General features: G+C 41.9%; 1 protein-coding gene across 11 annotated transcripts in view; it reads right to left on the bottom strand.

Annotated features, from left to right (window-relative positions):
• The window catches only part of RBFOX1 (RNA binding fox-1 homolog 1), a 1,300,148-nt gene that overhangs the window by 93,508 nt on the left and 1,191,720 nt on the right, over nt 1-14,920 (bottom strand). For all 11 annotated transcript variants that reach the window (XR_016282484.1, XM_089540301.1, XM_089540299.1 and 8 more), the window contains 2 exons: nt 14,631-14,691; nt 8,799-8,852 (listed from right to left, as the gene is read on the bottom strand). Coding sequence is in view for 10 of the 11 variants with exons in the window: in XM_089540301.1 (XP_089396427.1) it covers nt 8,799-8,852; nt 14,631-14,691 (115 nt within the window). In the remaining variant the exon portion in view is untranslated. The remainder of the gene's footprint in view (nt 1-8,798; nt 8,853-14,630; nt 14,692-14,920) is intronic.

Genomic DNA, 14,920 nt, shown 5'->3' with positions numbered 1-14,920 from the left:
TGTTTCTTTAAAATTCTGGCGTTATGCAAATTCCTCTGTAAGGGAGTGGAATTTCAGCTTTAACAAGGCTTGCCAAGTAGCCCTGACCGTTTGCTATTACGTTCAAGGTTTTAGAGTTGATTTACATTGCATGCCTCTACTTCAGACTTTAATTGTCTACTTGGGGTTGTCAAGACATAACTATATCTTAAATTTGCATTGCATTAGGGGGATCTTCCCCCTCCCCTTCATCTATTGATCTTGTCTTACAAAGTAATTTAACTCCATTCTAATTTTCCTCCGCAAGCGGGGGGTGCTCTCCATCCAAGGAAGTGAGTTATGTGTATTCAAGAGGCACATCTTATGAATCTTGTTAAGGTTTACCGCCTTATAGCCTGCACTGATGGAATATTTAATCAAAGAAATGAGTTGGCAGATATGATGTACAACGCGGTTAAGCCTTGTGGTGTGTGTCTTCACCACCAATTGAGAAATGGGTGAATTTGCCATCCATCAGTGCCATCCTGACAGCGTTGTATAACCTTCTCGTCTCTTTCTCTCTTTCTCTTTCTGAAAAACTTATTTATCAAGATTAAAGATATTTTAAATCAACAGTTTCTTCGCAGATATATCATCTTTATTTCCAAAGTAGCCAAATTTTTCATCATTTACGAGATCGGAAGGAGAGCCCCTCACCCTAACTATGAAGCAGTTTGAATTTCCCATGCAACATTTTGTTTTTTTGAGCAACGCCAACACAGCAGTCCAAAAATGTTTATTGGAATCTAAAATAAAACTATCAGGTCTTATTTTTTATTTTACCTGCATCTCACTCTTGTTATGCAATCTGCTGGTGGCTGTCTTTGGCTGGCATCTTCTTAGTGCGATAGAGAGGTGGAAGTCAACTTGCATCCCTTATTGACTGATGCAGAGGTTGATATTCCATCTCTGCCTTTCTTCTTCCCTCCTTCTACATCAGCAATTCTCAACCTGTGGGTCGCAACCTGTTTGGGGGTCGAATGACCCTTTTACAGAGGTCGCCTAAGACCGTTGGAAAACATATATTTCCGATGGTCGTAGAAACCGAGACACCACAGTTTTATGGTTGGGGGTCACCACAACATGAGGAACTGTATTAAAGGCTCGCGGCATTAGGAAGGTTGAGAACCACTGTTCTACAGTGACCAAAGCCCTACTAGCCCTCCTGTAGAGTTACTACACCCCCTATACACAGCCATCTGGTATCTGGTGGAGAGCAGAACAAGGAGAAGCATTTGGCTATGTCCTCATAGCCAGGTGTGAGATGATTATATCATACATTGAACCTGCCAGAAGAGCAGGATGTCATCATTTTGCACCCCCTAGAATCATAGAGTTGGAAGAGACTCTATGGAAGAGATTCTTCCAACTCTATGATTCCATGATTCTAAGAGTCCAGAAGGGCCATCCAGTCCAATCCTCTCCCATGCGGGAATATAGAATCAAAGCACCTTCGACAGATGGCTATCCAGCCTCTGTTTTAAAACCTCCAAAGAAGGAGACTTTACCACTCTTCAAGGCAGCATCTTCCACTGTGAAACAGCTCTTACTATCAGGAAGTTCTTCCTAATGTTGGAATATCGTCTCCTGTAGTTTGACTCCATTACTCCATGTCCTATTCTCTGGAGCAGCACAAAACAAGCTTGTTTCATCCTCAATATGACACCCCTTCCAATACTTAAACATGGCTATCCTATCACCTCTTAACTATCTCTTCTCCAGGCTGAACATCACCAGCTCCCTAAGTTGTTCCTCATAGGGCATGGCTTCCAGACCTTCCACCCTTTTGGTCACCTTCCTCTGGACACACTCCAGATTCTCAACATCTTTTTTGAATTGTGGTGACCAGAACTGGACACAGTATTTTGGGTGATGGATACACAGCCAGATACTCCTTTGATCCCCAACCATTCCCAACAGGTTTGGAATGGCCACAGGAGGAGCTTGTAGCAACTCTACTATAGGTCTCAGGTAATAATTATTGTGCTTGGAACATGGAATGGATATCCATGTTGTTTGTCAGATATTTTCTGCTGTTGTCAACAGTATTTGTGAAAAGTTGCACAAATGCACAACTGTCATTGCATGGCCTTGTAAAAATGAGAAGGGTTTTGTAGCTTGTTGATGTCTATTTTTTTTTCATCGTCAAGAGCATGATGTGCTTTGTCTGGATGCGTGTGCTTTCTTTCACAGGAGGAACAGTTGCTTGTTCTGCAGAGAGACATTTTGTGTGAAGCAGAGAGACCTCGCTGCAAAGAAAATTCCTCCTTGTCTTGCTGGAGAGCTGGAGAGAAGAAACCTTGTTGGGGTCAACAATTTTTCGACAGCCTGTCTCCACGTTGCATTTCGACACAGCCTGTCTTGCTGAGAACGAGTAATTAAACTGCATTTTTCACAGCCTTCATTGCAGTCCCTTTAATGCCATACGCTGGCAGTTCAATGTATATAGAATGGGTATAATTCTGACCCGGTTAACTCTTTCTTCTGTTATTTCAGAAAATAATAAAAAAAAGAAAACTTATTACGCCTCCCAAAAAAGTATTGGCTTCCATTTTCCAGAGCTACTGTCATACGCTGCTGCTGCTGTTGTTGTTTAGCTTTGCAACTAAATTCTAATTCAACTGAATTTTCAGAACTGCTCACAATTGAACAAAAAATAGATTTAGAAATCATATAACAAAATATGGGAGACGGGGGGACGGGACCCTAGACCACTTGTTACCAAATACACCACACACACACACACACACACACACACAATTTTGTACCATTTTATGTTGTACCATTTTAAAAATTTGATATAGTATACACACACACATATAGTGTGTGTGTGTGTGTGTGCGTGTGTGTGTGTGTGTATAGTTTTATCTTTTTAAAATGTGTTTTATTCTATCTGTTTTGATACTATAATAATTTAATTCCTGCAATAATTTAATTCCTTTTTAATGGACTTATTTCTATGTTTTCAATTGTACTGTTTTTGAATGCCGTTAAGCCGCTCTAAGTCCCAGTTCTGGGAAAAGAGTGGGATACAAATAATAATAAGGATCTGGGTGGGTTTGAGCGAAGGATTCAGGTGGGTTTGAGAGAAGGATCCGGGTGGGTTTGAGACTGCTTGCAGAATGGGTTTTTGAGCATTTCTAAAATGGGAGGACTTTTGGACAATTTTTGCCTGAGACTTGTGACAATTATAAAACAAGAGCTGGAGGGGTCAGTTGGGGGACTTAGTGGCCATGAAATAGTAGCCAGGGGCCACCTATTGCCATCGGCCAGACTTTCCCTAAATCTAATCTAAATCATAGTAAATTTAGCTTCACGCAAAACATTCTGAGGAGACAAACGTACACAGATCTTTTTGTATCCCTTAGTAACAAAGGTGGGGTACACACCACCAGAAAGAGGCACATCCCTGGTACCTCTCTTTGCTCCACAGGAGTGCTGCAGCAACCAAATAGCATGGCGCTCCTGCACAGCAAAAAAGGACCACCGGGAAGCGGCTTCTTTTTGCGGTGCACTTCCACGCCCCAAAGCACCAGCAATGGCACAGGGACGTTGGAGCTGCACTGCCCCGTTTGGAGGCGGTGCAGCCGCAATGTCACCAGTACGTGACGTGTCTGGTGGGCGTGTTGCAGCTGCGGCGCCCTCGTCACGTGCAAGGAATGCCGGGCGTGTGGGTGCTCCGCCCACCAGGCATCCCTCACATGTGACAAGGGCACCACAAAGGCCTGTTTGTTCCGGGCCAAAGGGACATTTCTACGCAGCTGTAAGCTGCCCTTTAATGTTGTGAAATGAAACACAGACTGAAGGACTTAAGCTCCATTTTTTCAGAACCGACATCCTTGATTGAACCGAAACACCTGAAGTGTTTGGGAGTTTTGAACACAGATGGATTTTGTCACAGATCACATTTGATGTAGATTATATAAATTTTCAAGATTTCATAATGAATAAATGTATGCATTTCGGGGAGGGGAAGAAGGCACTGTTGTTGCTGGTCGATTTTATTCAACACTAAAAATTTCATGGCCAAATCCTTGTATGTTCAATCATTGACTCCTATATGACAGGTCAGTCCAGAATGATCCTTGTCACACTGGACAATAGTTTTATCTATTGGGTTTGGCTGGTGCAGATGGAAGAGAATTTTGTTTTGGTTAGTTTTCAAACACATTCCCCAGATCCATGCATATCTTCTCAATCTGGATAGAAATATTTGAGTTCTTGTAATTGAAAATGCAGTACGAGGGACGGAGGAAGCTATTGGATTTATCCTATCATCCTTACTGTAGAAAATCCCTATATTAGCCAGCTATGGCTTTATCTCAACTCCGTCAACTTTGCCTTCACTAGTCCTCAGTACTATTTAATCAAATGGGCTTTAATGGCTTCTGTAATTTTTGCAACTATATCAAGATATTATATCTATATCAACCCTATGGATCATCACAGCTATATTATGTATCCACTGTTGGGAAATGAGGTTAAAAACAGCGAAGGCTAAGAAGAAGGGAAGTGATGGCAAGAGGCATCCAAATAATCCAAGTGCATTTTGCAAATCTCAAAGATGAGAGATGTTCTGAAACACTCATATTAATAGGGACACAACTAGGGACATAGTTTCATCTTAGATCTAACTCATGCTGAGTGTTAGATAAATATCAGTAGTTGGACTATTATCATTAGGAAGCGATGTGTCTTTGGTCGGTCGGGTAAGAGGTTATAACTCACACCGCAAAATTAATACCATCCTAATGGTAACTAAAGATCTGCATTAAGAGGGCCAAATCTCTCACCCCGGGGTTGGCTATAAAATGTGGGGGGAAGTCCATAAGATGACATGCTCAAATCAATAACCTGCCATTTCATAATTAAGAAACAAAATAAATGCTAGAGGAAAGTTCAGTAAATTAAGAAAATCGCCTTCCGGGGAGATTGAAAATATTGATTGTAAATGTACAAAAATGTGTGAACTCCTCCTGTCCTACCCTTTGAGGGCAATTAGAAGCAAGGCAGTTAATTCTCAAAAGAAATCAATGATAATACCATTGGCATATTATTATGATATCTATCATTAACAGAAAGCCATTTGTATTGAGCAGCCAATGCCTCTGATTTATCAATTTAGGAAGGCCCTGGTTGGTTAAGTCAGTGGTCCTTCATAAAGTTGCTATTGCCATTTCAGCTAAAAATGTAATTAAAGCTGGAGATAAAATAAGACATTGCTTCAAGTCCTTTTTTGACATTGAACAGTTAGACATGGAAGAGAGGTGTAGCAATGGTGTTTAGCCACCATGACAACATGATGCCTTCATGTCCACAAGTATTCCCTTTCAGATGTTGAACCCAGTTTTACAAACCATGGCTAGCATCCTATTGGGAACTCATGTCATTGTAATCTGATTCACAATTGTGAATAACTGAACTGCACCACTGTGCAATGTTCATATTCTCAGTCATGGGAAGAGACATAGTTACACAATTGGGAACCATTAAGCAAGTGGAGCCAGCAGTGTGGCTGTTGCACAATGGTTCTGATCCACAATGTGTTTTGATATGCAATGGTCCCAAGGCACAACATGTCCCGTTACACATTGCCCTTGTGTGATACCACATCGTGCATTATCACAATCCAGCTGCATGGCTATGCATTGTGTCAGTGACGTAAGCTATCATATAAGAGATGGAGCAACTTGCTTTTGCTTGTTCCTGAGAATAGGATAAGAACCAAATGAATTAGAAGAAAAGAGATTCCTGTTAGACATTAGGAAGAAGTTCCTGATTATGAGATCTGTTCCATACTAGAACAGATCACCCATGAATTTTTTAAACAGTGCTTGCAGGGCCATCTCTTAGTAGTGTTTCTCCTGTGGATTCCTGCATGGCAAGCAGATGAACTAGATGCTCCTTGGTGCTCCTTCCAAAGTTATAACTCTACAGCATTGGGATTCTTACTATTCTATTTCAAAGAGGTTCCATCTAAACATTTGGAAGAACTTCTGGACAGTAAAAGCTGTTGGACAGTTGAACATCCTAACTCAGAGTCCGATGAAGTCTTTTTCTTTGGAGGATTTTAAACAGAGGCTGGATGGCCATCTGTCAGGGGTGCTTCGACTGTATCTTCCTGCATGGCAGAATGGCCCAATTCCTGACATTGAAGGAAGCCCACCAGTTCTATGGTTTGATTATTCCATATGGAAAAGAGTGAAGATCAGGGTCTAAATAGCTTCCTTCAATGTCAAGAATTGGAGCATTTCATGTTTTCTTTTCCCACCCAGTTCCATTTTTGATTCTGGCCTTTGATCACAATACTGGCAGATTTATAACTTCTCTTGAGAGATCCTTGGAGGAGAAGAGTAGCAGGTTGGGCCAAAGCAGAGGTGGAGGAGACTAGAAAAAAGAGAGGACAACACTTTTGTTCTCCTTGTTTCTCCTTCTTCCCTTTCTCAGCATCCAATAGACTACCAAAGGAATGGACGATCCTCTTTGGAAAGGCCTAAACTAATAATTTCAAATCAGACTGAAGGCCACATGTGACTTGGCAGGCATGCCTTGACCAATGTGGCACAAGAGACTGGTGGACTGTTGCAAACTCTTTTTGGGTAGATAGCTGGCTGGCTGGCTAGATTATAGACACAAAAAGATGTGGTTCTTTTACCCTCCCCGCTTGTAATAAAGAACAGGAGAAGACTTTGCGAAATGAAACCATCCAGCACAACAAATTAAATACTCAAGTGGGTTGCTTAATTCCTTATTGATGGGGAAATTGCACCTTCCGGTATTGTGGGTTGGGTTGGGCCTAATGAGGCGTTTCCCACTTCTAATTATTATATTTCTAAACAATTCTTCAACGAGGGAGTGAAGTCTTGCTCCAAGTTGCAGCACGGATTCTAATCTGAGGGTACAATTACGCCTCTCCAGAACGAGAAAGTGCTTGCAACACCATACTTGCTGTTGAGTTCTTCATCCAATGCATATCTTATGGGGTAACCCTGGCCATGTTACAAGTTCCCATCAAGTCAGCATTTATTTCCTTGACCCCAGTCAGAGGCAGCCAACCAAGGACATGGAATAGGAATCAAAAAGTAAACACATAGGAACCAGGCCCAATTGGACTACAGATGCATCTGCAATGTAGAAATATGGCAGTTTGACAGCATGGCTCCGTCCTACAGAATCCTGTAGTTGAATCCATTGCATAACTAACCAGGCAAGTGAACATGTACATTGCTTTCATGGATTCAGTAGGCCTACCTAGTTAGGATGAAGAATATGATTTAGACCAATGTGTAATTGTCTACATCTCCTTGTTGTTTTTTTTCCTACACAGAGATATGGCGGAGCTCTTTACCACCATTTACTTAACATAACTTTATGTATGCCTTGCCAAGTCACAGCAGGTGTGACTGTGCATGTGTGCCTTCATGTCACCTGTCAACGTATGGTGACCACATGAATTTTGTAAAGTTTTCTTAGGCAAATAAAACTCAAAGGTAGTTTTGCCACTCTTGTCCTATAGCATATAGTACCTGGCACTCATTGGCAGCCTCCGTTCCAAATCAGGGCTGACCTCGATTAGCTTCCAAGATCAGATGGAATCTGGTGTCTTTTAGCTTATTTATGCCAGTAGCAGAGGCACTAAGAAACCCTCTTAGGGAACTGCAAAGATGCTTATTGGGACAATGGCAATATTGCCTGATGTAGATGGGTCCTAACGTGCATCGGTGGTTGTGCATCGGTCCCTTTGTACATTGGCCCCATTGTGCATTGCTCCTATTGCGCAGCAGTCACTTTGCTGGCTCTGCTTCATAGGTTGTGCCAGCATTGCAAAAAATAATGCAGTTTAACAGCACTTTAACTACCATGGCTCAATACTATGGAATCTTGGGACCTGTAGTTTTGTGAGCTATTTAGCGTTTCATGTCAGGGAGCTCTGGTGCCCCACCAAACTAAAAATCCTAGGATTCCTTAGGAGCCATGGCAGTTAAAATGGTATCAAAGTGCATTATTTATGCAGTGCAGATGCAGCCCAAATAATGTAACAGTTGCCATCTCCTGGACAAAGCCATTAAAAACTTGCCACATACTGGAGTCTTCTTGGCAAGTCATAACTTATATACCACATTCTGGCCATTGTGCCATTTTGTTTGGTTGCTTAAAAGGTTTAGTATTCCTCCCTTCCTCCAATAGTTTCTAGGATGGCAGATAAGAACTATGCAATGCTAAGACATACAAGGAAATCATGATGGAAAGGAGGCAGCCGCTAGACTGTAATGCATGCAGCATCCTGTGACCTTTCTCAGGTTAAAAAAGCTTTAACCTGGTGCCAAAAAGAACATATGGGAGGCTTAAGGTGATGCTTTCATAACCAGGGTGCTTCCACCTGTCTTGGTTTTTCGTGCCACCGTTCAAACAAGGAAGGCATTTGCAGGAGCGATTCTTCATAAAAATCTCAAAGCATTGCCCTCGGCTTAGGTGAAATTGCACATACAATTGTGAGACAGTGTGATACCTGGATGCGTTTTTGGCAGTCCTTTGTCCTCAGGAACGCATAGTTCTACATGCGCTGTTTTGAATTAGGAAGCCAATGGCTTACACAAAAGCAATCTAAAGGGTATTAGAGTCCCTAGAATGATGCTTTGTTTGTATTTACTCATTACTTGAGATTGGTACAGAATTTAGCAATGCTTAATGATGTGATGGATAGCAGCAAAATACAGCTCAGGGGAAACCGGTTCCATATTGCTCTGCCTATGGCAACCGAATACACAATATATGCTTACCTGCATAGAATTCTGGACTATAGACTGCACCCACAACTGGATTTAATTTCCAACCTACAGGAAACATATAAAACCAATATTGAGCAAGGGTCACAGGCAGAACAGACTGTTCATCTATTGGTAGCTGAAGGGATACTCGATTTCTGCACTGTTATTTATACCCCGCCCTTCAGCCCTAAACACTCTCAGAGCGGCTTACAATTATTATTATTATTATTTTTAATTAGACGGTTTTAATGACTTCTCTGTTTCTATTGCACCCAGCTTTGGAAATTTTATTTGTAAGAAAGTGAAAGCCTATCTCTAAGCCTTTGTAAGACACAAACAAATGTACTTTCTGATGACCAAGGTGGTGCCATAGTAAGCATTACACTTTCCCGCCCCTTTCTGCCCTTTCTGCCCTCATGGTCTCCTTTTACATTCCCTGTTTTGCTTCAACTACTCCAGATTGCTTGCCAGTGAGAAAAATTGTAATACTGAGGTTTTTATTCCCAGTGCAAAAGAGCAAATGTGAACAATGCAAAAAAGTCCAAGGCAGGTGGGAAGTCAAGCAAACAAGGTAAAAGAAACCACTGTACCATCGCCAGCCTGCACTCATGAAAGGTTGGTTTCCACTTTCCAGCCATCTTCAAAAGTCGAAATGAGATCAATGCTATGGGAAGCCTAATTTTGTGCAATGCTTTGATTATCTTACTTCCTATCCTCATAGTCCAGCATAAGAGTGATATAAGCTGTTGTTTCACATCCATCAACCCTTTCGGTCGAAAGGTTGAGTTAGACCTTCTGATTTTAAGTTATCCCTAATGGTGCCACAATTTGTCCAGGAAAGAGAGAGTTGGGAGAGGAGGACACTCAGGGAGATGCAGATCGATGATCTCCGCTAAAAGTCGTCCTCATATTTCATTTCCTTCACCCTCCCAATTTGATGGCTGTATCATCTCACTCGGCGAGGCTCCCACCGCAAAAGACTTCATTCATCATGAAAATAACAGCAATTAAACTTTACTTTGTCTTGTCAATGAGAGATGTGCTGGCCCATAACTGTGTGGGTTAATCAAGTGTGAGGAGAAGCCTGACACATCCGAGTGAGGAACTGCCAAGGAGCCCTGTGTTAGCGGTCGGAGGAGGTAAATTTGCCACGGTGGGTGTAATTCTGCAAATTTGTCTTGCTGTCACAACACTCGGGTGGAAACTTTTGGAAAAAGGGGGAAGGAATATCCTTCATACAGACATATACAAAGAGCGACTGATGGAAGTGAGTCTATAGCTCAGTAACAGAGCGCATGCTTAGCATGCTGAATGGTCCAGGTCTAGTGACTGGATCTGAAGGCAACAAAGGGGGTATTTGGACAATAGAGCACTGTTCCAAACTCTGGCCTTCCAGGTGTTTTGGACTTCAACTCCCAGAATTCCTGACTGCAGGCAAAGCTGACTGGGGCTTCTGGGAGTGGAAGTCCAAAACATCTGGAGGACCAAAGTTTGGGAACCACTGCGACAGAGCAAAGCAAGACCTCATGGAACAGACCCGGTCAGGGAGAATTATCAACAGGCAAGTTTAGAAGAGGCAATTGGGTGCCCTTGAGATATTTTGGACAAATTGATTATATGGAAATAATGGTTTCTTTTGTTCTCATGCAGAAGAATGAAAAGATCTCAGACATTTTCTCCCTGTTGACTGAGATTAAGGGGATGATAGAGACGGGCAGAAAGGGATAGTGAGACACTGCCCCTTTCTGCCCAGGATACAGCAGACAAATACTGCGACCTCCTCAAGGCTCCTGGCAGGTTCTTTTTGTGCTGCACGCCATGTGCCATTCCCAAAGCATAGTTTTGGTGAGTTTTTCAGGCTATGTGGCCATGTTCTAGAAAAGTTTATTTCTGATGTTTCGCCAGCATCTGTGGCTGGCATCTTCAGAGAACGCTGACATGGAAGAGAGTTGGGTATATATATATATATATATATATATATATATATACACTGTGACCCTGGGTAGGGAGGAGTGATCTCCATGTTAATCTGTGCATTGTTCTGTTGTTGATGGCTGATGCAAACACTAATCCTCTTTGCATATCCTCCCACCCTGAGGCCTTGCCATCAACAACAGAACAATATGCAGATTTCCATGCAAATCACTCCTCCCTACCCAGGGTCACACAGTATGTGTATGTATGTACACACACACACACACACACACACACACACACACACACACACACACACCTCTCTCCCATGCCAGCCTTCTCTTCATGTCAGCTACAGATGCTGGCAAAACATCAGGAATAAACTCTTCTAGAACATGGCCACATTGCCTGAAAAACCCACAAAAAACTATGGATGCCGGCCTTGAAAGCTTTCGTCTTCTACATGAATGCAGTCACAATATTAGTGAAAGGAATGGGAGCATCACACCTCAACACATACAGACACACACACACACAAATCTATGCAGCCCAAACCAATGTAACATGTGGATAATGTGTTGTCAAAGCAAAATATCATTGACTGACCCCATCAGTCTGCATTTTGCGTTTCTGAGAAATGACACGCTCAGGAAATACTCGGCTATGAATGAGACCTTGCTCATTTTGCATTGCTTGGACTAAACATATTCAGACCAAGATGAAGAAGGGAGGGAGGGAAATAAAAGCTTCTCTCCCCCCATCCCAAGCAAAACAGGATGCATTTCAAAGCTTCCTTCCCCTGTGATTTACTGTAACTAGCTTAATAATTGTATGTCAAACCAAGAACTCTTATTTTATTTTATTTTTCATTTTGCCAGGACACAGAGAGATAAATATGACAGAATCATTAAAAAATAACGCCGCCTGCTTCTCTTTGCCCCACTTTCAATGACGGAAAGCATCTCACTAATGAGCTCTGGAATGTAAAGGGGGAAAAAGAAATAAGGTCCATTTTATTTCATGGCTGATGCTTGCATCTCTGTTGGGTATGGAAAGCTGCCTTTATTGATCAGCTGTGTAAAGTTTCCTTTTTGTCTTTTTCCTCCTCCCTTCCCTGGAGGAGAGTCGGGGAAATAAGATCTTTGTTCAGAAAGTTACAGGGTTATGGAAATGGGCCAAACGGAAAGTTTTGATATGTCCAATTCCAAAGCTTTCGAGAGAATTGTGCAAAGGGAAGAAAGAAAAACCAAGTTGTTGCTACAGCTAAAGATGGGAGATCAGATAGAGCAAACAAATACATACATACATTATTATGGTACAGTTGTATTACACACACATATGTGTGTGTATGTTTGTGTATATAGCTCTAGATATATAGTATGCAAAGAGATCTTGTAGTCTGTGCAGAAGTGACCTTGTAGCATCTTTGAGACTAATTGTGAGAAAGAAGTCGCAGCATAGTCTTTCAAAGGCTTGGTCTATTTCCTCAGATGCATGGAGGGAAGTAGAACAAAACTTGTGCTACAATATCTTTCACTCCGTCTCAAAAGTGCTACAAGACCTATTTGGATACTGGCGTTCCAGACTAACATGGCTATGTCTCTGAATTATGCCCATACAGATATATAGATAGATGTAGAATATAATGATTTTGGTTAGAATTCTGTACAGTTGGCCCTCTCTATCCACAGAGTTTTTTTGAAAGCATCCACAGGTTCAAAATATTAAAGAAAATATAATTCCAAAGAGCAAACTTTGATTTTGCCATTTTATATAAGACACACCATTTTATTATCCCATTGTATTTAATGGGACTTGATCATCCATAGAGTTTGGTATCCATGGGAGGGGAGGACCTGGAACCAAACCCCAGCAGACACCAAGGACCCACTATACTGCAGTTATTGATTCATAACCTAGAGTTACACATCCATACATGATTCACATTCAGGAAGACGACACATTCATGATTGTGGCACTATAACTGTTATCATAATAGTCCTCCCCTTCCGCCTTAAAGATAAAGGACTGTTCTCCTGTCCATCAGGGTGCAGCAGATTGACTTTTCCACCCCTCTCCTTCCAGTGATCTCTAGTGCAAGGAGGCATTGCAACAGGGATCCTGTTTCTGATTGTTGCACCTGAAATAGCTGCTGGAAGGGGAATGGAAACATCATTCTGTTGTGCATTGATGGACAGGAGAACAGTCCTCCATCACTCACAGTAGCTGGTGGCTGTGTTGGAATTGGGGCAGGGTGGCTAAGGCCAGGAGATGCTACTTATCTACCTATACTTAACCAGTTAAGAGACATAGCTGTGTTAGTCTGGTATATAAGTATGCCAGTATGCCAGTATCTTGTACCACCTTTCAGACTAACTGTGTAAAAAAAAAAAGTAGCATAAGCTTTCGTAGACTTGGTCTACTTCTTCAAGCACATGCAAACTGGAGTCAACTTGAAGGGACATAACCATTGTGAGCCAACAAGGCATGGTGGTTTGAGTGTTGGATTTTGGTTCTGGAAGAATCATGGAATCATAGAATAGAAGAGCAGAGTTTGATTCCCCACTCAGCCAAGGAAACTCATTGTGCGGCCTTATGCTAGGCAACCCTCCTTTGAAGAAACCTTGCCAAATAAATCCTGTGAAGGAGGAGGAGTGGGAGAACAACAACACATAGAGTGCGCTCATGTTATACATGGGTGAATTTTACACGGCTTCCAGAATACGCTGGAAACCACAAAGGAAGTGAGGGAAGTATGCGCTGGAAGGAAACAACGGTGCGCGCTCCTGTGGCGTGTGCCCTGTGCGCTGCCGCCATGCCACCGTGGGCACGAGCCCCATTCATTTGAATGAGGCTTGAGCATCCATGCTTTTTCCTTTATGTGGGGGGTCCGGAATGGATCCCCCGCATAAGGGAAGGGCTCACTGTACATTTTTGATCATGGCGTATGGAGGAATCCATCACCTCCAGACACAAGACCATCTTCCTGAGCCAACAAGGTCTGCATGGTGGGTGACCCCTCATAGCCATTCAGTGGCCAGTGGATTCAGAGAGGGACAACCAAGCAACAGCCAACTGCAGAAGGAAGACACATTTTCCAAGACCTTCCAAGGATTTTCTCAGTGTCCTGGAGGATAACATAGTCAATGCATGTCTAGGAACATGGTCAGATACTCCTTGACTGACTCTCACTCTACCTGGCCCACTAAATGGCCATGTTCAAGGTCTATGTACAGGATGAAGCAGTGTTGTCCATGTGTGATGGTCAACTGAATGGAGGAGTTAGCGAATCCCTCTTCCAAGCAAGGCCATCCAAGGAGACACACAAGTGTTAGATTTAACAGCTACTTATGGACTCTCAGGACTACAGGAAAACTGTTACTCAATCACCCTAAGGTGAGACTGGCGACTACTCAACAAAGGGCCTTTACGGCAGTAGCGTCTTCTCTGTGGAATGCCTTACCTGAAGGGATTCGCCTTCGTGGAACAGTAGAAGCCTTTAAAAAGGCACTAAAAACCCACCTCTTCCTACAAGCCTACCCTCCCAATTCTTTCTAAGATTATCTTTCCCCTATTGACTGACATATTGATATTCATGATTTTAACATTATTACTGTATGTTTTTAACTATGCTTTTGGATTTAATTCATTTTAACGTGTATTTTTAATATGTGAATTGTGGTACTGTTTTTACTGACTGTCTTTACTGACACCTGTACACCGCTTTAATCTTGGGAAAAGCGGTTAATAAATAAACAATTTATTATTATTATTATTATTATTATTATTATTATTATTATGTCACCACAAGGATTTCGGGCCTTAAAACAAATCTGATCAACAAGCTAAGAGCCATTGCCTTGGGTCAATAAGCCCTTTGTCCAAGTAAATTCAAATGGAAAAACACGAAGATATCTTTCTGAAGCTTACCATTTGTATAAGGGTTGACAGTCTTCTTATTTGTCATGACGCGAGCTGTTGCATTATTTACCTAAGCACATAGAAAAACAAATCACTACCATTTCGGTCAACACACAAGCATCCATGACGCTAATGAAAAGCATGCATTATTATTGGCATTAGTCGTGTAGAAATGCAATTTAATTTAATGCTCCCAAAATTTAAATGAAATTAAAATTAAGACAAAGGCAGGAAGTGCATAACAAAAAAAACACAAAACCACAAAAAACACACTATTTAAAATTATGCGTACTCCCACT

This window comes from Sceloporus occidentalis, unplaced genomic scaffold, assembly GCF_023333645.1.
Source record: "Sceloporus occidentalis isolate IW3139 unplaced genomic scaffold, rSceOcc1.0.p SCAF_10, whole genome shotgun sequence".
NCBI classification, from domain to species: Eukaryota; Metazoa; Chordata; class Lepidosauria; order Squamata; family Phrynosomatidae; genus Sceloporus; species Sceloporus occidentalis.
Note: the sequence above shows the minus strand (reverse complement) of the source record. Positions and strands in the feature narration are given on the sequence as shown.